Source organism: Patagioenas fasciata, chromosome Z (genome assembly GCF_037038585.1).
Source record: "Patagioenas fasciata isolate bPatFas1 chromosome Z, bPatFas1.hap1, whole genome shotgun sequence".
NCBI lineage: Eukaryota > Metazoa > Chordata > Aves > Columbiformes > Columbidae > Patagioenas > Patagioenas fasciata.
The window spans coordinates 30,159,709-30,184,814 of NC_092560.1; the positions used below are offsets into that span (position 1 = coordinate 30,159,709).

The 25,106-nt window shown below is 38.4% G+C and overlaps 1 protein-coding gene across 1 annotated transcript in view; it reads right to left on the reverse strand.

Annotated features, from left to right (window-relative positions):
- The window catches only part of FRMD3 (FERM domain containing 3), a 146,747-nt gene that overhangs the window by 76,306 nt on the left and 45,335 nt on the right, over positions 1-25,106 (reverse strand). The window contains exon 2 of the mRNA XM_065860621.2: positions 7,708-7,812. Coding sequence (XP_065716693.1) covers positions 7,708-7,812 — 105 coding nt within the window. The remainder of the gene's footprint in view (positions 1-7,707; positions 7,813-25,106) is intronic.

Genomic DNA, 25,106 nt, shown 5'->3' on the forward strand with positions numbered 1-25,106 from the left:
GTTCTATTCCAGCAAAAGAGCTGCTCCTCTGTACTGTTCCCTAAATCAGAGCGTAGGCTCTGGTTTCTGGTATGTTAAGCAGGAAGAAATTACGTACATTGCTATCACAAAAATTAATCTGGTTCAGAAACAGTACCATGCAGTGGAAGAGAATCACCATTTGTATGATTCTGAGCTGGAATTTACTAAATAAATTTCCAAATTCTCACTTTCTTATTCCTATTACACAAAAATATTCAGAGAAACTTCAGTGCTGTAAGTTGGAGTAGATCAACTGATCCATAATCTCTACATCATTTGAACATCTGGACTTAACATCTGCATATATTGACATACGTATGAGTGACCACATGCTCACAGCCAACAGGTTCACAATTGATGGAAAAAACATCTTTATCAAGATCACCTGCAGAATGATTTTGTTCACAAGGTTACTAATCTTCACACAAGATATTTCAGCTAGTAGCATTACTGCTGAATTAAGCGTATATGTATAATCACACAACTATTCATTTGTTTCAAGATTTTGTTTAATACATAAATGCATATCTATGGGCAAAAGCAGGTATCTATTTAAATCAGTACTTTGTCCCTGAAAATGGCCCGCAGCAGACAGAAAAAGAACAAGAGTAGTATCTCCCATCATGTTTACCAGGTTTTTTCCTACCAGATTTCATTAAAATTTGTTTGTAACTCTTTATAGACTTTCACCAATTTGTCTGAACACTTTTTTTTCTAAATTATTTTTGGCAGCTACAATAACGAATTGTATAACTAGGTATGGTATTTTAAAAACTACTTCTCAATGCCAATTGGTTTATAATTTCCTTGAGTATGTTTTAGTTCTGTTCTAAGAATTACAGGGCAATCTTTCCCTGATCACCATCTCCAAGCCATTTTACATCATTTAATCTCTCTCATTCTCTTTTGCTCATTCTGTTGCTCTCTCTCTCACTCATTTTCTCTCACTCACCTCTTTTCCTAGCTAAATTATTCTAGATCAATACGTCTCTCTTTATATGAAATCTATTCCTACTTGATATCATTCACATGGCCATCCTTGTTCCTTTTCCAGTTCTACAACACTTTTTCGAAACAGCATGACCTGAACTGCAGACACCAAGCAGGGTCATAGTAGGACTCTGTGCAAAAGCACATAATTTTTATGATAACTCTGTCCAGGAGGAGAAATTCATACGCATGGAGAAACATTAAAATTTTAATTGATCTATGTCTCAGTCACTCTGGTGTTTAGCCTATACTACTTCTGCTCTACGTCTTCAAAGCAACTGGAAAGCTCAAAAATAGCTCTCTTTATGTAGCTGTATGGAGCCTTAGGAGTGATTACAGAAAGACATAGCTTTGTCAAACTGAGAGTGCAAATTATTTGTTGTCTCTTTCTGCCAACCCTCACTGCTCTCACATGGGACTAAGAGTACATTTTTTAGAAAATGCATTAAATAGCTGTTGCTAAAGCAGAGATCAGCTGTGTTCAAGACTTGCTGACCCTGTCAAAAGGTCTCTTAATTAGGTACTGTTGTACATTTTGTGGACATGTCCCATTAAAAACAGAACTGCTACTTCAATGATAAAGAAATTCATTACTCACAGACAACAGACAAGACGCTCCAATTTCCCTCACTAGTAAATACTGGGATGATGCTGAACAACTTAGGTTATAGGATTAAACAAATACTCTGTCCAGGTCCATTGCAAGTGAACACAAATTGGACTCCCCAGCAGCCTTACTAGTTAAATAAACATGTAGTCTGTCAAAAAACTCCCTGCATGTGGAAGAACCTACCAGTTTTCAGTAAATCTGAGCTTAAAAGCAAAACGAGAATTGTATTTGTGGCAGTTCTCCAGGGGGAGACTGGCAGAAGCACCAGCAAATCTATAGTGCAAAATGTCATCTTTCTAACAATGCACAGAGCCAGGCTCTGTGCTCTGGAGAAATCAGAAAATCCCACTGTGTTCACAGCCACCATTCAAGATTGGCTACATAGTGGGAGTGTATTCACACAACAGTTTCACTGATTTGAAAGTTTTGTTTTCATACTGACAGGCATACACGCACAGAGCTAAAACTACTGTGCTGCTGTGCTGCTCCCAGACAACACTGTAGCACACCCAAATAACAAAGCTTCTCAATGCTTCAATGTGATTATGATCTTAAACATTCCTGCAGCAGCTGGTGAAACTTCACAGCAGCTTCGAAGTCCTACAAAGCCTCTTCACAGCACCTAACACTTTCAACCTACCCCGTGGGTAGCTCCCAAGGTATTTCTGCCTAACTACCACCTCATATTTTCACATTCAAAAACATAATCACAAGCATGTGCTCCAATCCACCCATTGGGGGAGGCCGGGGGGAAAGGACGCTTCAGTATTTCCAACTTCATATCATGGCCCTCCTGAAGGGAATAAATTTCAATGTGCTACCACCTTTCTCCAGACCAATCCTCCATTGCCCTCAACACCAGTGGCCTCTCTCAACAAGGAGTCCTCCCTAGTGAGAGATGCTGAACAGCAGCTGCATCACTTCATCCTATTCCCATCTCATACCAGCTCAAAAAATAGAAAAAGAGGTGCTCAGTCAACCCGGGGTATCTGGCACAGAATTAGTCATGCTGCATTTCCTCAAAGGTGAGAGTGTGATAACTGGCCTCAGTTTAATAGCTATCACATGAACGTGTACCAACAAGTAGTTCAATGAGTAGCAGAATCAGTAGCACCTCCTCCAGGTATGTCTCCTATTTGAAACTACTTATTTCAAAAAAATACAAGCTCAAAATTATGGTTTCTGAGTTCTTATACTGTCTCTCTCTCTCAGCTTTCTAGATTCCCTATGGAGTGAGTGTGCCCTATAGAGTTTCCCTCAGTGAGAAGAATACTAGGGTTTTACCCACCGATGTGACAGCTTATTGTCGTGAAACCATGTCAGGAACCTAATGTTTGAGACATATAGCCCAGCCAAATTTTGCCAAAACTGGCTTCAAAAGTTACTAAAGTTGACCATTGGGGAGAAAAGTAATGTGATCCCATGTACCTAGTTTTCTCAGAAATCCAGGCAAAAAGATTCAACAGTTAATTCATGAACCCTAGGAACTCATTTGTTCCCAGCATAGCATCACTAGACATAAAATGGCATCCTGGAATTTACTGCATACTTTCAGTACAATCCTGGCTTTTCTGAAGTTATCCTAAGGCACAGTTTCCCAAAGGAACATCCAAATATGACACTAGAAGATAAAACAGCAGATACAGTGTAGAACCTAGAGTCTTTAACTGCTAGTTCAATTTGAGGTCATTGGCATTGTTACTCCTTTGCATATCCAAAAATATAAAAAAGCTACCATGCTGTCTTTTGTTAGGAGTGTCTTCCAGAGTATCTTTTTTGGTCTGGAATAGAAAATAGAAAAATATAGAAAATTTTACAAAGTTTAAGTATGCCTAAAATATCCACACATATGTAATCACACAGAAGGAAAGGTTTATTACAAAAGCGGAGCTGAGGGGAGGGAAGAGTATTCATTATAAATTGCTTGAAAAATAATCTATAAAAACAACAGTTATTTCCCACCACAGTTTTCCCCCATTGTTCCAACCTAAGGCGATTAGCTCAATTATCTGTATTTTTCACATAGTCAGAAGTTCTGAATGTTCTAAACATAAATACTGAAACATCTCATTTGAAACATCTGAAATATTGAAGCATTTAATTTTTTAAATTCTCAAACTCAGTCAAGTATTTCAATACTTCTAAGTCAAAATGCTTCATTTTGGTAGCATACTCTGAAAGAAGACATTTAGGACAAATTAAAGCCAGGAGTTTTGCCTGCTTGAGCTCCCTTGATAGATTACAAAACAAAAGGACATCAAATTAGCATTTGGAGCAACTCTGCAACCTTTGCAGAAAAAATTACAGACAAAGGGACGCAAGCATCACTAGTAGACTAAATGCCAGCAGGGGTAATTCTGCATAATATTTTATATATGTATGTGTGTGTACACTATATAATAATATACTATTATGTCATATAACTTAACTATTCAAAGGGCCAATCAAAAATAATTCACTAAAAGCCAGAATTAAATGCACGATTTTGGCAGTTTCATTTGGAACCACAGCTATAGCCCTTTCTGTGCAAAGACAGACACTATGCAGTGGAATGTAAACTACAACAGAGGCATTCAACATTTCCATGAAAATGGGCAAAGCAATATGAATTGTACACGACCTGCATCAGAATCAACAATAACTCTCCTAAAATAAATGTCATACTTACTTGGTTCAGTTTTAATTACATATTCTTTGAAATAAACTTCAGAATATGGTGCCTAGTCTATATCTCAGCCATAAAACTATAGAGACCTCTCTTAAAATTCTTTACAAATACAGTTACAAATTTTACCCCATTGCCTCCATTATGGCTGTTCCACATGCTGCAGCTCTCATTGGCTTTATTAAGAAATCCCGTTTCTTGCATAAACTTCTGCTTTATGCTCTGACGCATGTATAACCACATCCTCTTATCCTTTGTTTTGCTGCATTAAATGAGTTATGTCCTTCCTAATATTATCTCAAAAACAAGCTCTCCATTCTCTGTGTCTTTCTAATACCTCTTCTCCCAATTCAGTTGAATTATCTTTCTTTAAATGCAGACTTCTAGATCAGAAGAGCTGCAGTCTCATTAGGGTGTAATGACATGAATACTTTCCTCAAAATACAGTCCTAAGAAGGGACAAACAAAGTGTTTTCTTTTATCATAGCCACATCATGCCAGTGGCTTATTGGCAAAACCAAGCAATATTCATTTTGTTCAGTGTCCCACATCTCTTTATTTGTCTATGGAGCAGTGAAGTACATGTCACACAAATCGTTGAACTGGTTTAGGGGGAATTATCACTCCTCTTCAAATCAATTGTTCTCAGTTAAATCACCAGATTTAACTTTAGAAATCAGCTCGTGGTGAATTCCACCTAGAGATCTTTACTGAGCTACTGTTTCTGATTTGTAATACATCTACCCAATACATAAGAATGTACTGTTGTAAACATTTCTGCTTTTTACCTTGGTGGGACCTGCAAGAATTCCACAGAGCTTCAGAAATCTCTTCTATAGAGCTCTAAGTACTCTTCCCTGTAAGGTGGCTATGATGATGTAACATTCCTCCTGTGACTCCCACTACATTTGATACATGCTACAGCTTATAACCACATACCTAAACAACTGCTCTTCTGTAATCTCAGAGTGTTTTGTTAGCACGAATTTCAGGCAGCTAAACTCACAACTGCTAAAATACAAAACTGCAGGAAGAGCGATCACCTTATCATTTCAAAATCCTTATTTCCTCTAGTTTTCTGCTGGCGCAGTTACTCATGAATTTCGTCTAATTACACTGCCTTGACCTGAGCACAATTATGCATGTCCCATATTTATTATTTGTTTATGTGAGAAGAATTGTAATTACAGTTTCACGGTCTTCTTGCATCTAACTGTGAGGTATTCTTGCATCTGTATCTGATACAGAGGCAGGACTCAGGTAAGTGAGACTCAACAAGATCAGAGATTCAAAAGAGCCAGATGACATAAAACCAGCATTTCTTTATTATAATACTTGTGTTCAGCTTAGTACTTAGGATAGGGTTTGTTGTAGAGGAAATATCCACTGTGAGGGAAAGCATTTTATGTATAAACAAAACAACAAAAACAAACAAACAAAGAAAAAAAAAACACAGCGGAACAGGACAAAAGGACAATAGAATATACTACATGTAAAAATTTCTGATTTTCATTAATTGTAATAAGCCTAAGAGAAAAATCTATTTTTCTTTCAACTCAGCATCCAGACCATTAAGTCTGTATAAAGAAATGTCCCTCATAATCCACATCTAATTCATGAGAGAGTTAAAAATCAAGAGCTAATAACCAATTAGAGAAGTTATCCATATGCTTAAAAACATGATAGTAATTATAAATCATCATTTAAAAATGCATGTATGGAAAATGTACACTTGAGAAGTTAACTTAACAAAATCCAACTGAAGAGTGGGCCAGTTGATACAAGCCATCCTACTACACAGGAAGGTGACAGTATTCTTAGTTATTGGATATAAAGGGAAATGAAAACCTAAGATTTTTTAGGTAGGAACATGAACGTTCTCTCAGATTGTCTTTTACTACTAACCAAGATAAAACTTACGCTTCAATATAAATCATAATCTTCCCTAAACTTAACACAGAATTAGCTGTACAAGATGTAGAAGAACAACTGTATAGCCAATGAGAACATGATACTGCAGCGAATTTGTCAATACAGTTAACAGCTCTTTGAAACATGGAAAACAAAAAGAGTATGACATAACCGGTATCCCAATAGAAGTAGGTTTTTAGAGTTTTTTTTCTGAAGCACTACTATTTTAAAGTATTCTGCCCCTTTTACTAAAGCAACCTCTTGATTGATGTTAAGTAAAGTAACTTTTCTGTAGCAATTTTTGAGTGACTGTCAGGGAAAGGCCCAACAAAAGTAAGTATTCATTAAGTCCTACATAATTATAGTCTAATCCAGCACTCCACCTACTTCTCCTATCAATTCAAACCAGGTGAACACCTCTATACCTTTAATGTTTGTGAAGAATTAAGTACACTAGTCAGAATATCTCCTAATTATTTTGCTAATTATTTTGATTTTTAGAAAAGGATGCAAAGCAAATGATCTGCTGTAGCTTTGCAAAGCTATTGCAATTTTATAAGGATGAGCAGAGGATGATTCCCTATATCCACTGATTTTTGCCAAAACAAATTAGGGTGTAGCAAGAGATACCCAGCAAAATGCTTTTCTCCTCCTGAATCATAGCAGTTTCAAACTTCGTGATAATTTCCATAGATGAAATGCGAGTATATGCCCCCATTATATTTAAAGACATATCTAAATCTTAATCCTGAGACCAGCAGGACCACACAGTGAAGAAGCCATTCTGAGTTTCACTGTCTGAAGACTTTGGCTTCCTGTGTGGACCACACTTCCCTACTCTCAAACAGGAACAGTCATCTGAAGTCAAACATGGAGTAGCCATAGCAAATCACCTACAGAACACAACCTGCTGGATCACCTTCCACCTAACAGACATGACTCATTGCTGTCCACAGAAATGCCTACAGCACAGGACTCTAAATCTTATTGCATGAATGTAAAGATGCTCATAGGGAGAACTAATCTGAAGAACTAACCACAACCTGACAAATCATAGCTTTTTTGTGTATAACAGATATCCAAATCCAGGCGCCCTGTGAAAAGTGGAATAGAATGACCACTTTTAGCTGCTAAACTCAATAGGATTCCTGCCTACATCTCCCAAGAAGCATAGTCTACAGAAAAACAGAAATCACAAATTCCAGTGCACTGTGAGAGCCTAGAGCTACCCTGTGCTATCTCTGAGTCATGCCCATAGATCTTTTCCATCGTCACTGCCCAGGAGAACTACACAAATCAGAATATATCAGTTTACCTGAAACTATATACATAAACTGAGGTGAAAATTAATATAATAATGACAGACACTTTAGGAACCTCTATGGATTATGGCCAGAATATAAAGCCTCAGAGATACACTACTTTGCATTAGAACTTGCCTGCTTGTTGAAAAAAAAAAATCAATTTAGCATTACTTAAAAGCAAATGTAGTCAGAGTTCACATACATACCCTCTGCTTCTCAGGGTCAACGTATCGAATGCCAAAATAGTCTTTTTCCAGCAAGCTGTAATAGTTGCAGATGTGATCTATGAGAAACTGACCTTTAGTTTCCCTCTGTAAAAAGAGAAAGAATTGATATATTATTCTGAGTATTCTGAACTTGCTGTCTATAAATATTTTAAACATCTAATCAAAGTGTCAAGGAAAATGGCACATGAAATTTGTTGTTATTCAAATGAGGATAAGGATTTGAGCATTCATCTCCTCTAAAAGATGCAGAAGACTAGTGATCAATATACTGCCTGCACATTCACAAATTGATTCATTAAGAAAATATCATCACTACTCTCGCCTCAGGAAAACTCATGCTCTCTGATAGCTGCACATTTATAACACTTAATATGTTACTACTAACCATATTTCCACCTGATGCTATAACAGCATAACAGATATCCATTTATGTATGGAATTTCAAAACTGCGGGGTTTTTGTAACCCCCAAGTTTGCAAGCAGGTTTGGTAGTGAGTACTTTGCTGTATCTTTACGCAATGCCCATGGCAAGAGAGACTTGATCCTTAATTCCCAGATAGCACTACAGTACAAGGAAGAAATGCCCAAACGACGGAAAGAGACGTTTTTATCTTTGCATCATCACTTGGTAACTATAGCCTCAAGGAAACTTACTGTACACAGGATGTTTATTTAGCAATCTCATCTTTGTTTCTGCTTTCTTCAATCTCAGTGCTGTGTTTCATTTCTCCTTAATCTACTGGCCTGATATGGAGAACCTACATATATTTTCACATTTATTCTGATCCAGCTAATGTGATCTTTTGTTTTTGAATTATGTGTGTGAGTATTAACTCCAGGCTAAAGCTGTTCTCCTAGAACAGTCCCCTCTAAGCAGACAAAGGTGCTTTACTATGTCACAGTGTCATGTCTCTACATTTCTTTCCATCCATCTGTCAACCCCAGTCCTGCACTGAGATGCCCCTGCTGTGGACCAGGTAGTCAGTTTGCAAGATTCTACCCTTTGCTGACACAAAACAACTTGAACTTAGCTTTTTAATGTCTACAAAATAGAAACTAGACAGGATATCCAATCACATTATACTAAAAAAAATACTTAATTGTTCTTCCACTTGACTCTCTGAAAACTTTAATGCTATGCCTTATTCAACCTGTCTTTAAGAATAACAGGAAATTTAAACCATAAACAGCATGGCTAGGCAAAACTGAACACATAGCACCTACATTTCTCAAAGCACTTCACAAAACTGGACATTGTTATGATCTGCATTTCACATAGGAACATCTGAGGCAAAACCAGTGCTGTGAATTGTCTGAAAGGGCAAAGGAAGCAATGGCCTCAGGACCACCACTGTCCAGTGAGACCTACTACTTCACAGAATCACAGAATCACAGAATCACAGAATGTTAGGGATTGGAAGGGACCTCTAAAGAATTTCCCACAGAAGAAATCATAGAATCATTCTGGTTGGAAGAGACCCTCAAGATCATAGAGTCCAACCATAACCTAACTCTTGCACTTAAACATGTTCCTAAGAACCTCATCTATACGCCTTTTAAACACCTACAGGGACGGTGACTCCAAGACTTCCCTGGGCAGCCTGTTCCAATGCCCGACAACCCCTTACACGAGGAGATTTTTCCTAATATTTAATCTACACCTCCCCTGCTGCAACTTGAGGGCATTTCCTCTCATCCTATCACTTGTTATTAATACTTCGGAGATGTATTTAGTGCTACAACCTCCTTCCAGGTAATTGTAGAGGGCACTTAGGTCTCCCCTCAGCCTGCTTTTCTCAAGGCTAAACAGCCCCAGTTCATTCAGCTGCTCCTCATAAGATTTCCTCTTTAGACCCTTCGCCAGCTTCCTTGCTCTTCTCTGAACTCTCTCTAACACCTCAAAGTCTTTCCTGTAGTGAGGGGCACAAAACTGAACACAGGACTCAAGGTGGAGCCTCACCAGTGCCACATACAGGGGCACGATCACTTCCCTGGTCCTGCTGGCGACACTAATTCTAATAAAAGCCAGGATGCTGTTGGCCTTTTTGGCCACCTGGGCACACTCCTTGCTCATGTTCAGCCAGGTGTCAATCAAACACCCAGATCCTTTTCCCCCAGGCAGCTCTCCAGCCACTCTTCACCGAGCCTGTAGCGCTGCCTGGGTTTGTTGTGACACAAGTGCAGGACCTGGTACTTGGCCTTGTTGAACCTCATACAATTGGTCTCAGCCCGCAGACCCAGCCGGTCCAGATCCCTCTATAGAACCTTCCTACCCTTGAACAGATCCACACTCCCACCCAGCTTGGTGTCATCTGCAAACTTACTGAGAGTGCACTCGATTTCCTTGTTCAGATCATTGATAAAGGTATTAAACAGAACTGGCCCCAGGACTGAGGGAACACCACTCATGACTGGCTGACAACTGGATTTGTTTCCATTCACTACAACTATTTGGGCCCAGCCATCCAGCCAGTTCTTTATCCATCAAAGAGGACACCCACCCAGGCCATGAGGTGCCAGCTTCTCCAGGAGAATGAGACAGGCTTCAAGACTGAAGAGTTAAAAATAACACAGTCCATGAATTACTGTTCTATTTTCTTATCTTTAAAATTAATAAGGAATTCTGATGCAGATACGATTGTTCATCCTTTCATTCACACCACTGAACATACAGATGAACTAAATAAAAAAAAACCCTCAGTTAAGGCACTGACAAGGAGCTGCACGGTCCTTCCAGTGCACCGGGGCTCCTCTGCCCACCCACTCCCCTGCCACATGGACCTCCTCTCCTCCCAGATTCACTTCCAGCTGCAAGTGAATTGCTAATTTCTCTACAGATTTTTTTTCCCTAGACGTGGGGGCTCTGCTTCTCTTCCTATTTGTAAGCCATCTACTTCCACTACCCCTTCCTTCCTCCATCTTCTATTTCCTATGTAATAACCCCTGACTATGTATCCTTTACTCTTTCATATGCTGCTGCTTGGATGATATCACTGCTTGGTCTGCACCATGGTATTTATGCATTTTGTTTTCCTATTTTTAAACAGCCAGTGCCAAAGGATGTTTACCTCACTTGTCAGTTTTCTGTGCTCACTGAACCTCATGCTTTCTGGCCTGCACTGCTACTTTTTTCCCTGTATCATTGCTGCAACAGGTTTGCTTCTGTAATTGCTTCTTTCCAGTCTCAGGACATTTGAAAACCAGCATTTTCAATGTTAAGAGTGGTTAACACATACACTGACATTTTTCTGTACTGTACCCAGTTACAAATATGGGGATGCTAGTGACACCATACAGAAAACCCTCCTCAAAAGGTAAAGCTGGTATCAAAGATTGAAGAGTACAAAAAGAAAACTGCCATTCTCCCTGTGACTGCCAAAAAAAAAAAGGTCTACACTAAGGTCTACACTTACACAGACATATCTCAGTGAAGTATTTTCTAGCTTAAAATCTTAGAAGTGTCTGCAAACTTTTGTGACTATGTGATAGGAGAGACTGTCAAAATATTAAGACAAAATTGCACAGTGACATTTCAATATAAAGGCAATAGTAAAAAATTTGAGCACAGATATTCAAGTGGCACACAGTTTTAAGCTGAAGCTACAATGAACTAAATACAATTGGGGAATAACAGCTCTTAGGTGACTCAGGTGCAGTCAAAGATGAAAACAGATTTTAAGGACAACGGTGTACGAAAGAAATCCAGGTTTTAGAACACTGAAAATGAGGAAACCAGACTAGTCATATTTTCATCTGCCAACATTAGAGGGTGTTACTGGAAGAACAGTCAGTAAATCTACCAACTTCTATAGGTTTCTATTCTAATCCATTCATCTAAAAAGCCCTTTGCTTCACCCACCTAAATAATCACAATTTATTTTAAGTCCTTGAGGAATCTGATAAAAGGCTAGAGCATGCATGGTGTTTTTCAGTCCAGCAACAACACTCCCTTTCTAAAATGAATTGATGCCCTAGTTTTCTTGCTTGGAAGCTAGATGATGGAAATGAACCAAACAAAAAAGAGCAAACGAACAAAAGCCTCTGAGCTAAATTCATGCTCTAAGAATCCTTAAGCCCTCTATAGATAAAGAAAAGGGACTGGTGAGTATACACTTCAGTTAATAATGCTACTCAGTCAGGCTTCAAGTTCCATGTGATTTATTACCAGATACTAAAAAATACTGAAGATGGATAAACATAGCTAAATAGGTACATACATAATGTAATGAGTGTTCTCATAATAAGTACTGTTGTAAATATTCCACTATTATGCTTTTTAAATACATGAAATTTTTAAAAAATCAGATTAGAATTGATACACAGAGGAGAGTACTTTTTGTGGCACACAGCACCTCAAGTCTGAATTCATAACAGACAGTGTGGCAAGAAGGATGGGCAATGGTGTTCATTTTGTTTTCTGCATCGGCATCCATAAACATTTTCTACATTTCTCTAACAATTCTCCGAAATCTCCTGAGGTTTAGAATCTGATTATCTTTCTTGTGTGTTCCTTGATATACTTATTACATATTATAGTACAAAAGAATATATTAAATTCAAAGCTTATTCTCATTTGTGAAAGAATATGGATAAATTAAATTAGGAACTGCCAGTCATCCACAACAGAGCACAGGAATGGATTTGGGTCACAGAATAATGAATATAAAACATTGCCTGATATTTCAGACAGTTGCCATATAGCTTTCCAATTAAGTGATCCTTTAAACGAAAAAAAAAAAAAAGAAAAGAAAAGAAAAAGAAAAGAAAATAAATACACCACACTGCTGAAACTCTGCTATATCAATAAAATACTTTGCAGCAATTCAGAAAAAATATTTTTATGCTACATTTCAGCATGGTTGTCAGAACATGAAAAAATGACATCATAAAAAAGCTGTTACTTGAAACTCTGCTGAAAAATGTCAGCAACAGACCACAGGAATCTGAGAGCAAAAATCAAGTCAGACTTAAATAAAAAGCTTCACAGCTGAAATCCTTGATAATTATACCACAGCTCACCCAGAAGTCATCAACTATTCTCAAGTAGAGAAGACTAACCCAGGCAGAAACAAGAGTCACAGAAGTGTATAAGCAAGAGAACCAAAATGTCCTCGATTGTAATCAAGAAATTGTTTGCAATGGAGGAAAATCAAGTTAAACAAGCCACTTTTTTTATAAGTCCATTAATTCAAATACAACATCTGGCTATTTCAACTGAGATATATTTTCTTGCAGAGTCTTGTAACCCATAGTCTACGAAAAGCTGACTTTAAAATGGCCCTAAACAAGGTACTATAATGTAGCTATTCCACACACTCACATAAAAATAGGCTTTTGGAGTTTCTTATAAATAATTTGAGGAATGACTCTCAGATTGGCTTAGATTAATTGGCACAAACAAGAGGGGTATGTTTTTCCTAAGGCTGCATTTGAATATCTGACCTTAATACCACTAAAATCCCACAACAAGCCCCAACACACATGCAAGGGATATAATGCCATGTAAATGACAGAATCCCTTAACACAGAAGGTCAGCCCACAAATAACTGTTAAAGTCTGCTTTTTAAGCTGGATCAGAAGTTTTCTATTGAAACACATATCAAATTAAGCTAGCAGCTGTTACTGATAGAATTATTCAAAACAAGGGACATTTTCCACTCCAACAAAACATGAAAACATCATCATAAGAAGTCCCTCATTAATGGACTCACAGAACAACCCAAGCTGCTTCCTTAGCTCTAGGAACTGAGTAAGACACTGCAGAGATGCTCCATTTTTACTACCATGCACTATTATTGCAGTTTCCATTTCTGCAACTCCGCAAATTTATGACTGAGTAACCCAATTCCTACTTAACTCCCCTGTTATGCAGAAACTAATCCAAACAAAGATCACCATGGCTCTTGAGCAGCTTCAGTCTAACACAATCTCATGCTTGCTTTGGGGATTTCTTTTCTTTTTTTTTACTCCTAGTTTCTTTGTGCAAGTTGAAAAGCAAGTAAGAGTATGTCTTGTTCTGCCAATTTAACCCTTCTCTGATGACATAAAACGAGACCACAAGACATTTGTGACTGTTTCACAATTTTGAAAGTGAGAGGAAAACCATTTATAGCATTGAGTGAAGTATCTTCCTTATTTGCATCTGCCTCACTGTGAAGTTCTGTGTCTGTTTATCTGAATGTCGTCACAAGGAAGAGCAAGAGTCACAAGCAGATTAAACACAACGCTTCTGCTCTGTTATCTAACCCCTGAAATCCTGCCAGCTGTGCTTATCTCTGTCAGGAAGCCACTGACATTACTAAGAAGCAGTGCAGAGTCATAAACACAGTGTTTATTTGTATCACGGATTTCAATCCTCATCCCACAAGTGTCTTTACTCGTGTGAAGAGTTCCCAACAGTGACCCTCTGTGTGAAGCTGCTCACATACTTAACTGTTTACTTTAGTGTAAATGCAGTTTAAAGAAAAAAAAAAAAAAGAAAAAGAGTAAATTAAAACCACAATTGAACCGGTGTTTATGTTTAAATGAATGGAAAATCCAGGTTCTCAGGCAAGGCAAGAACAATGTCTGTTTTTGCATGCTTGTTTTCTTTAGTGTGTAGCATATTTTGAAGGTCTATGGATGTAAAAAAATACCACCATAGAATCAAAACTAACCAGGTCAGAAAAATTGACAAAACCAATAAGTTCTTCTAAGACAAAAACATAATTTGAAAAGCAGCTTTGCCCATTGAAAACTGAAATTATATAGTTCTGTTGACAATAAGTGACAAAATTTATGAAACGCAACAGAGACTTACAGAGCTAAGCTACCTCCTCAATTGCCACCTCTCACACTTCTGGACTTTCCATGAGAGAAATACCCTGAATCCCAACAGCCACACATCTTCGCTTTCATTGACAATTATTCTGCAGTTCAGTATTGGGGCCTGCCCTCATACACAGAAGTGTGGCTGTAAAAGGACATCTGGGAGCAATTCTCTGTTCATGTCAGTTTGGGGACAGTTCTCATCGTGTTTTCATTTGTTTCCAGCAGCACAACGAAAAGGTTCACTAAGCATCACTGTTGGACAGGGGCATGTGCCATGGAAATGGGGCTGATTTAACATCAAACCTTTGTAGCTGAATAGGGAGGAAGGCTGAGAGCACGGAGAAGGAAGGCAACCCGTCGTACACGAATTCTGCTGTATCTTCTGGATGAATTTTTAAGTCCTGCCCAAATAGGACAGAATCCTTATTCTGCACCAGCTGAAGCAGTGAAGTGGAACAGGCTCAGCCCCAAGTTGGCATCACCGGGCCAGCCTCAAACCCGACAACCTCCACTGCCCTGGGCAATTTTCTTACGGCTCTTTGGATTAACAGATTCACTGAGATTACAATAACTACTGACAAAATGGATACACAGACAACCTCTTTGCCTCTTTTGCTCCATCTTCAGAAATAGCAAAAGGAATATCCTTCTGTAGGTGTTTCACAAGAACTGGACATAGCATAATGCCTTCAAAGTATAAAGAACAATTTAAAACACGCCTGTTACATTCCTCAACTAAAATGCTATAACCCTTCAGAAGCATTTCCTGCCTAGTCATAACCAGCACCCTCCAGTGTTCTAAACTACTTGAAAATATACTAGAAATCTATTACCCAACATTTACCTCGAAAATTTTCTCAATTGTAAGAAAAGACAGCTATCATTTACTTTTTCGTTGTTCTTAAGGTTTTAAAATAAAAAAAGACAACAAACTTTTTCTAATAAAAACTCAACTTGGAACTGACAGATTTTATTTTAGAGCCAAAGTATTTATCACTGAATATTATTTCCTTTAGAGTGAGGAATTAATTGTATTCCGACAAACCTGAAACAAAGGAAAAGAAAAAAAAAACATACTTTTTAATAAAAAACACAACAAAAATGACATCACAATAAAGCAATTGGCATATTCTTCCACACATTATTTTGTAAGAACTACCTTTTGCAAATTATATACATCATCCTTTAGAGTCACTTACCTAACTGTAATTTGTATCAACATTTCCTAATTCTAGAATGTAGGAAAGGGTGTATTTTTTAACCTATGTCCATTAATACATTTTGTTATCTATAAATTCACTTATTCCACTACATCATGTTAAGAAATTAGCTCTTGTAAAAAGGTTCTACCTGCATATGTCCAGACCTTTCTAAGCAACTCCATCATTCACCCAATACAGCAGAAATAAATCAAAGCCCATGATCTCATAGTAGCAAAGTTTTCACTATGTTTGTTGAATTCAAGGGAGAAAGTGGTACTCTACTACATTGATGGAAATCCACCCCCAGTACCATCCACTTACAAACGCCATCCAGATGGAGCTGACTGACAAGACACAGGCTCAAGAAACTGGAAGAATGGATTGATGTGCAGGAAATTCCTCCTCTAGGGTGAAGAATGGCAACCCAACATGGTAATGCACAAAGCAGAAATATGCCTTACGATGGGAAAATGTGCTCGGGAAAGAACTGTACCTGCACTCATTTATCTTTTCACTTCCTGAATAAAACTCATGGAAGATGCACCTCTTCCTAACAAGCTCCTTAGTAACACAAGCAACCAGAATACATGTTTCCCTTAGTTGCAATGCTTCCACAGCACAATTTCAGCACAGAGCTTCCCAGATATGTATGCTGTAGAAATGCACAGTGAGACAACAGCGATTCACTCAAACCTAACAGAAGTAAAACTATTTGAATTACCATCTTATTTTACCATTATTTGAAGCTGCAAAGACTTTCAGGGGAAAAAAAGGAAAAGTATGTGAAAACATGAGTGAAAGCATTACAGAATTAATGCCTATTTTATCTCACATGGAATTTAGCAGTCAGCAACCTTTCCCCACAAGAACACTTCATGGCTGAGACACAAACTACCTGTGCTCCTCTGGTTTTAGAACTCATTTGCTAAGCTTGAATGGGTCTTGAAGAACATCAAGTATATCAGTCTTTAAACTCAAATTTCTGAGCCCTTAATTATAAGCTGAGTCTCAAGTCCTATATATTAATTAATAGAACTAAACTAAAACAAACAAACAAACAAAAAACAACCTCTTCCTATGGTTTTATTGGGGTAACAAAGATACAAATATATCTCAAAAATAAAGGAGAAAGCAAAGAAAAAAGGAGGAAAAGTCTATGCTGAGAAGAATAGAACCAAGTGGAGAGCAATTTCAAGGCTGTATGTGTGAATGCAGCTGTTGAAGCTCTATTATTCTTAAATGAAACTGCATGGCTAAATGTACACAGCACTGAAAATTTACCCAGAAATATCTGCTGTAGTGAAGTCAGAAATACATTTGTCAAAGATAACTCCTCTTGTGTGCTACCTTGGTTGGGAAATGAAGAGAGTTATTCAAGGTTACTTATTTTTCTTTAGTTTTCTGCTATTTATTTGCAACAGATGCACAGTTTTGTCCATACGAGGGCATATTTTTGCCCTCTCTTGAATTAGAGATTATTGTAGGATGATAGTTGTCAAATAATAAAAGATAAAGGGGAAAAGACACAATTACACCATAGAAAAATTATGCAATGCCAGTGCCATGCAACAGAAACTATCATAAATACAAAATCATATGGGAAATGCAAACTATATTCTACTGCAGAATAAAACCTAAACAGCAGGAGTGAACACAGACAACAGCTTCCACGCAATCAGCTCTCGACCTGAGTTCTGTTCTACAAATAAATTACTCTGGCCCATGAGTAAATTATACATGACAAAAAGAAGTATTTATAGTTCACACACTGCCAGGCAGGCAGGCACTAAAGAAAATGCAATATTCATTTACAGGGCTTCATCATCATTTTCTGTCCCTCTGCACATGGGCAACACTTGGCCATTTAGGTTTTATGCCCCTGAAGTGACAGCCTCAGAGGACGCTTGCAGCATTAGCTGCTCACTTCTGGTAACAGCTTCCATTAGCGCAGCATTCATGATGCTATCACAGGAACTATTGATTTCTTAAAAGGAGCTGCGTGCTTCTGTCAACAAATCTATCATTTTATTCAATATCCAGCATTGTTCAGCAAAGCTAGCTCTGCTTTCTGCCTTGCATCCTCAACATCAAAGCTAACTTGGAAGATACAGCTAGGACACACCATCATACCACATCTAGCAAAGCAGATGAGAGATTTGAAGAATGAGTTCTCAGCCCCCACCTACAAAGCAACCTGAAAGCCAAATCAGGGTTTTGACAAAATTTCCTAATGTCCCCTGGTACAGGTGATGGTCAACAATCCTCCCTCAGCCCCATGCAATATTCAATCTTTTTGGTGGGTTCAGCAGACCAAGGAAAGGAGGCCTTCCTCATTGTCTGATCCAACTATTGTTCTCTAACTATGCCTTTTCTAAGAGATACAAAACAGCGTGCCCTTTTTATACAAAAATAAGTATTTTAAAAAAGAAAAGCACTCAAAAATATTTCTAGCCAAACAAGACACTTCCCTGAGCACAGGCAGAAGATAGAATCAGCATAGTTAGACACAGCTTAGTTCAGCTGCTCACAAGAAAAACAGCCAACAGGTGAGCAGCAAGGATGCACCTTCATAGCTACATTCCAGGCCTCAGATGAATGTATTGAACCCCAACCATGGTGAGAGCCATGCGGGAACAGCCACACCATTATTTCCACACCAAGTGGGAAAGTATGACCGCAGCAGAGAAGGGTGAGTTGGAAGAAGAGATAAGCAAAGCAGGGGAGCTGCTGCTGTTTCCATAGGGCAGCTGGTCCCCCCCGTAAGTACTGGTAATGGCACAGGATCACAGAATGGCTGGGGTTGGAAGGCCCCTCTGGAGATCATCTAGTCTAACCTAACCTGCTAAAGCAGGCTCACCTAGAGCAGATCACACAGAAATGTGTCCAGGTGGGTCTTGAATATCTCCAGAGGAGGACACTCCAGAACCCCTCTGGGCAGCCTGTTCCAGTGCTCTGGAACCCTCAAAGTAAAGAAGTTTTTCCTCATATTCAGATGGAACCTCCTTTGCTTCATTCTGTGCCCCTTGCCCCTCATCCTATCACTGGGCACCACTAAAAAGAGTCTCCCATGTTCTTCTCCTCTCACAGTGAAATACAGCACAAATGCTTCCAAGCATGTTGTGGGGTGTGCATGCACTGAGGGGGAGTGAAGGAGAAAGGAAAGGAAGATCATGGAATATAATCCCGAGAGGGAGAGATTTTCTAACTGCTGAATTAATGTCCATTTGAAAGGCTATTAGAGTGAGAGGCTAAGAGCTTACATTAAGAACAGAATATATGACTAGATATTAGGGGAATTTGATCCATCATTATGTGGATTAATCCAGAATCACAAACCCAGCTGTCTAGTCAGTGGTCTGGCAATACCAACTCTGAAGCACACCGAATCTCTACAAGTGCCGCAAATCATAGATAATATCTCCTGACAGACAAATCCTCAACCACGATGATGAAATCAACAGCTCCCAGTGAACCAGCTGAAAACCTAAGTCATACATTAATAAGATGTGATAAGGACCTAGATAAAAACTTTGGTCTAACTGAGGAGTCCTGATCATGCTGTGCACTTAACTGTCCAACGGTCATATCATATAATCATATAATCAATGCCTCAGAGAACATTTGTCTTAATACGTTCTGAGGTGTGAGGGAGCACAAAAAGCTCTCCCACCTTCTAGTAGTTTAGAATACATCAACACACTTTTCCTTTCAAATACATTTATTGCTCACCTGCCCAAGGTAAGTAACTCCTTTCTGAGAAAATTATTTGGTCTTTATTAATATTACACTATGCTCTCTTTATTTTTCCCATGTGTTTTGACTGCAGAGATTTTGCAGCTTGAAGGATCATGCTGGGTCATTTCCCACTAGCCAAAGTATTTTATTCCTTTACTCTCTTTGGGTGAACTGGAAAAATGCTTTTACCATGAAATATGATTTCCAAACTGGTCAACTTGTGCTTTATAGACACACATGCATAAATATACATTTTTGTCAAAAACAATTACACAGAAAAGAATCTTACCTCAATACTTTTTCCCCCCTTGTAAAAATCCTGGTTAGTAAGTGTTTGTTGTGAAGGAAAACAAGTAACATTAAGCATGTGAGATTAGACATCCAATCTTCAGAAAAGCAAATTTATGGTAGACTGGAAACACTGGAGAAAGAAGTCCTCCATAAACATGCCTTGGACATAGCGCCTAAACCAACGGTACCCCCATGGCATTTAACAAAAGCCAGCTACTGGCATCAGAGGAGGAATTTATTCTCTGTGTCATACTAGCCTCTGTCTGTATGCCAAAAAAAAGTTCCAGTTTGCAAATTTTTTGTAGTATGGGGAGCTGGATTTATTTTTTCTTTTCTTTATTTCTCTCTTTCTGGAGGACATGCAGTCCTTGAAAGCCACATGGACTGCTTCATTAGCACTACGCAAAATAAGACCTCCATTTGATAGAATAGCTGGAATTCCCATTGCATTTGTAATCATCAGCTCACAAAATTACAACTAAGGTAAATATGGGGATTTTTTAATCTTTTAAGAACAGTTAGATATAATCCAGATTTAAAACTAAAATTCTTTCTTCATTTCTTTTAAATATCACAAAAAAACCACACATATTTTAAATAACGGCTGGCAAAAATCCAAACAGAGGGTTCTACAGACTTACTCCATTAATCACAGCTGAAAAAAAAAAAAAAAGGTAAGATAATAAAGTAATACTTTTTACAGGTCCAGTAACAAATGAATTGTTTCTTTCACCCTTACTAGATTCCATTTTTCTCTCTCATTCTGTCAGATTCATCTTCATCTTTCTGGCCTGTGCTCAGACATTCTGTTCCTACACACTCATCAGAGATCAAAAGCAAACTGACCTAGCTTTTCACTGTTTCAGTAATTGGCCTGTTTTGTACCTCTTTGAGTCATGGTACATATCAACACATTATTAAAATGCATTCTTTTTGACCAAGTTGAGAACTCATCACACTTGATTCTTCTCAACACTAGTTACTCGTATCTCTTTTAACATTCTCAGCCCCAAAATAGATCCTAGGACACTGCAAACATTTCTTACACCTATTACAGTAACTGGAAAGCAAAGCCCTTAATTACATACCAAACAATTCACCTTCCCCAGTGCAAACCCTGACCTCACAGAAACATTGTATGTATCTATTCAGGACATAACTTGCTGCCTTTGGTATTTGTAACATTTTAGCTGTCTGCTGAAACTGAAGAAAAAAAAAAGAAAAAATAAAAAAATACTTCAAAATATATGTCTAAACATTGGGAGTTGTATGACATGCTCCGCAGTAGCTGGCATTATAAAAATCATTATAAAGACAGTCAGTTTACTGCATATGATGCAGAGAATGTTTATGCACACTGATCAGTTTCCCTTAGCTATCCACATTGCCTATTGCAATTTAACACAAAACTCATAAAACAAGACCAAAGGAAGATACTGAACAGAATCACCTGTATTCATTTTACTATATGTAGTGGTGGATAAGAAAGCCATACAGTGAAAACTACATTCTGTACGTAATTAAGCAGTGCATAGTTCTCCCAAGCAAGGCTCTTCAGAGAAGTCAAATTCTAACATGGAAAATTTACATTTAAAAAAAAAAAAAAAAGTGGTATTTAAGCACCGAAGAAAATTTTTTGAAATAAAGTCCTGTCCTCACACAGGTGATTAAGGGGGTGGGAGGAGACCTGTCAAAAGTTATAACATACAGTAACACTTATGACTATATTGTACAGCTGGTTCTTAGGTCACCAGTTGCATCAGGAAGGTCCCTGTATACTCTCCTGACACATTTAGAGCAAAGGCACGGCTGCAGCCAATGTCAGGACAAAAACGGAGCAACCTGACAAAGGAGCGCACAGCTTTGAATACTATCTCAAGATAGAAAGTTAAGTAAGGTTTCTTTTTCTCCCCTCTCAGTGTTGAAAGGTCTGTGCTGAACCTCTTGCAATTCAGGAGCAGACTAAGGCTACATTTTCCCTTCTCTTCACCCAGATCAACTATGGCTGCTACAGGTTTCTGTGAAGAAAAAAAAGAAAAAAAAAAAAGTCTTAAAAAATTTCTTAAGAAAGAGCTAGAGCCAGCACCGGGCTGACATGAAGATTTTAACAAGTAAAGCTCTGACAGCTTCATACCTGCTGCACCAAAACCGACTGCAAAACCTCAGGATGCAATTATTTTATAATGATCCTCTTTTTCAAAACTGGAAAAGTTATATAAATAAGAGATGACACCCAAAAGGAAAAGGTGCCTTTATCTTACAGCACAAGGAAACATTTTTGGATTTCTCTTTCTGCCCAACACAGTGAAGTGAAAAGGACTGATGGGAAATAAAGCGAGAAACAAGCCAGCATGGTAACTAGCAAGAGGGGAAGCCTCTGTGCCCTTGCACCCTTCTTGTGGGATGCAGCGACCATCCTTAGCTGTGTGGCCTCAGTACAAGCGTGAGCAGCAAGCAGAAAGGAGGAGAAGAGAAGCAGGGGAAGACTTCACCACCAAGTGCACTTCTGTCAGTAACCCCTGTCCACCCATCTTCATGTGTCTTCTGAAGAGTCTTAGGGAAAGGACTGGACTTCCAAATCAGCAGAGAAAGTACCAGAGTTAAGTATAACCATATTAAAGACATGTGAGACACAGTAAACCAAGATGTATTCTTCTAGATCCCCCTTTTTCCAAGGCATTTAAACCTTGGCGCAGGAATGACACTTCTTGCCCTATCCCACCACCTGGTCTTCTCCAACACCTCCTAGTCCTGCTCATCCTCATCTTTGCCATGCAATAGCAGCCAGCCTCAGCCCAAGCAGGTGGGAAGAAAACATCGACACACCCAACAGCCAATATGCTCTGGAGCTTTGTCTTTGACACCTTCTTTCAAGGGAAAATAGGAACCCAAAAGTAAATGGGTTGCATAAATCAGTATGTAAGCTCTGGGTATTTGACTGTGATGTACAGGGAGTTACAGGCGAGGAGGCATGAAAGTAGGCGTATGTAGTTAGCAGTGCACAGCTGTCAGAAAGCAGTGCACTACTGAACAACACAGTGTGGTGAAAAGGTTTTTCAATAATTAAATGCCAATATTTATTTCTACATATGACTACCGATTTAAACAGGGACTCCACTGAGTTCGTGCAGTGTATTCTCATACACAGCCCTCCTGAAGAGTGGCACAATATTAATTTAATATCCTATAACAGCAATGGCCAATCGATCAAAAATGCTGACCATCATCATGTATTGAGCTCATAAGAGGCATTTTATAAACTTTTGTGGTTTATACTGCATGTTTGACACTTCCGACACATACACACACGATACTTTTTTATGCATATGTAGCTATACACACATACGCATAAACATTTTATATATAAATATATAAGAAAGATGTCAAGGAATAAAAAAAGACTGAAGGATTCTAAAATTAGACAAAGCCATTAGATCATTTGGCTGTCTGTATAATTTGGAACATACAGTTTCATCCAATTTATGTCTCATACTAGCCAGCTTTATCTTTTATCAAGCTCAGTAATTGCATTTTTTTTTGCAGCACGTCTTCAGCCTAGGCAGTCAATCTTGATTTAAAGCTTTGAAAAAAAAAAAAAGAGGTTGGAAATCTGCAGATTCTGTTGCTGGTTTATTCTACTGCATTACAAGCTTTACAAAACAAACTTGGAAAAAATGATGCTTCAGTTAAACTGACAGTGTAGCACCATGGAGCACCGTAATTCCCTACAAACACTGTTACTAAAATAAAAATACTAAAAATAAAAATAAATTTTAAAAAAGAGCTATCTATCTAGAACAATCTCCTTTGATCAAATGGATTTGATGAAGGACCATGATCTATTTGACAGCATTCAAAAACTGTTATTTTTTAAAAATATATATGCTGTCATATTTAATAATATCCAGTTTCTTACAAACCAGAACACATTCCAAAGTTTTGAGCACAGCTTTTGTGAAGAAGTTTTAAAATATAGTGTCATCCTTATTTTATTGAGTCCCTGAAACAGCTATGAGCAGCCAACTTGAAGCACGATATTGGGTGAAACTTTTCGCAGGCCAACCAAACCGCAGTCTTACAATATACATACACAAGAATCTGTTTCAAATATCTATCTTGTTTTTCAGCATAATAATTTAAATTTATGTTAAGATTCACCCTCCCAACAGCTGCAAATATTTTGAACAACCATGTCCAAAAAAGCATGAAAAGAACACCAAAGTATTCAAACATTACAAACATGCCATTTGATAATCAGTTCAGTTGCTTATTTATGCTGAGAGCAGTTAACTTGCTCTGTAAGTCAGCTTAGCTAGGAGGTACAGGCTTGCAGTTTCTTAAAAGTGTTGGGCAAAACCACCATTTGGTGGGAGAACAGTTCTCCCGAGTCCACTGAGTTTTCTTCCTCTTGCTCAAGAATCAATCTTGATCCCATGCCTTTTGGGAACTTTCCCCATCCTCAAAAGCACCTCTGCACTGACATGCAGGCTGCACACCCGCCATGGACCTCAAGCAACAATGCACACAGCTGCAATGAAGCTCTCAAAGCCCAGCAACTGATCTTCCACTGATACCTGCTGCCCTGTCCTCCGAGAACCGATGCAGAGCTAGCACCAAGACAAGACTAAGGATTATGGATATCCCTTTCGTACAGGCACTGGAAACACCCATTTCCCTTAAGTTTATGACAGATTAGTGAAACAGAAGGCAGGCAGGCATCTTGCCCTGGGGCGAAATTGTGCATTTGCACCCCCGAAATCATAGATGTCAGCCCCAGCTGTGTGACAATTGTGGTTCCTGGTTCACAGTGGCACGATGAATTTCTAATGTTACCCTGCATCCGGGAAAAAAATAAGCATGGCCAGTCCCTCCTGGCAGAAACAAGGGAAATCCTCAGAGCCACGTACTGAGCACTTGAGCTGAATTTTATATTTGTCAAGTTGCCTAAAAAAAGCTCAGCTAAGAAGCAAGTGGACACAGAAAGCACATCCTGCCTACAGCGGATGGCAATTCCACCCACTTTAGACCTGGTGTGGCAATTTTAGACTCTTATCTGTTTTAATTAGAACATTTCCCAGTTTACTTCACCCTCCCTCATCTACTACTCTGAACTATGGACTCTGCTTGAGATCTTAGAAACTACCAGAAAACTAAAACAAAAAGATTCTTCTACTTGCAAAAATACTGTGAGAAAACTACATTGTGCACAAGGAAAAAAAAAAAATACTCTGACAGACTAACTGAAATTCACATACTTTTTTTGGTTGATTTCTCTGATCATTAAAAGAAAAATCGTAACATTCCAAAACAAGTTATACAACAAGAGCACGTCTCAACCT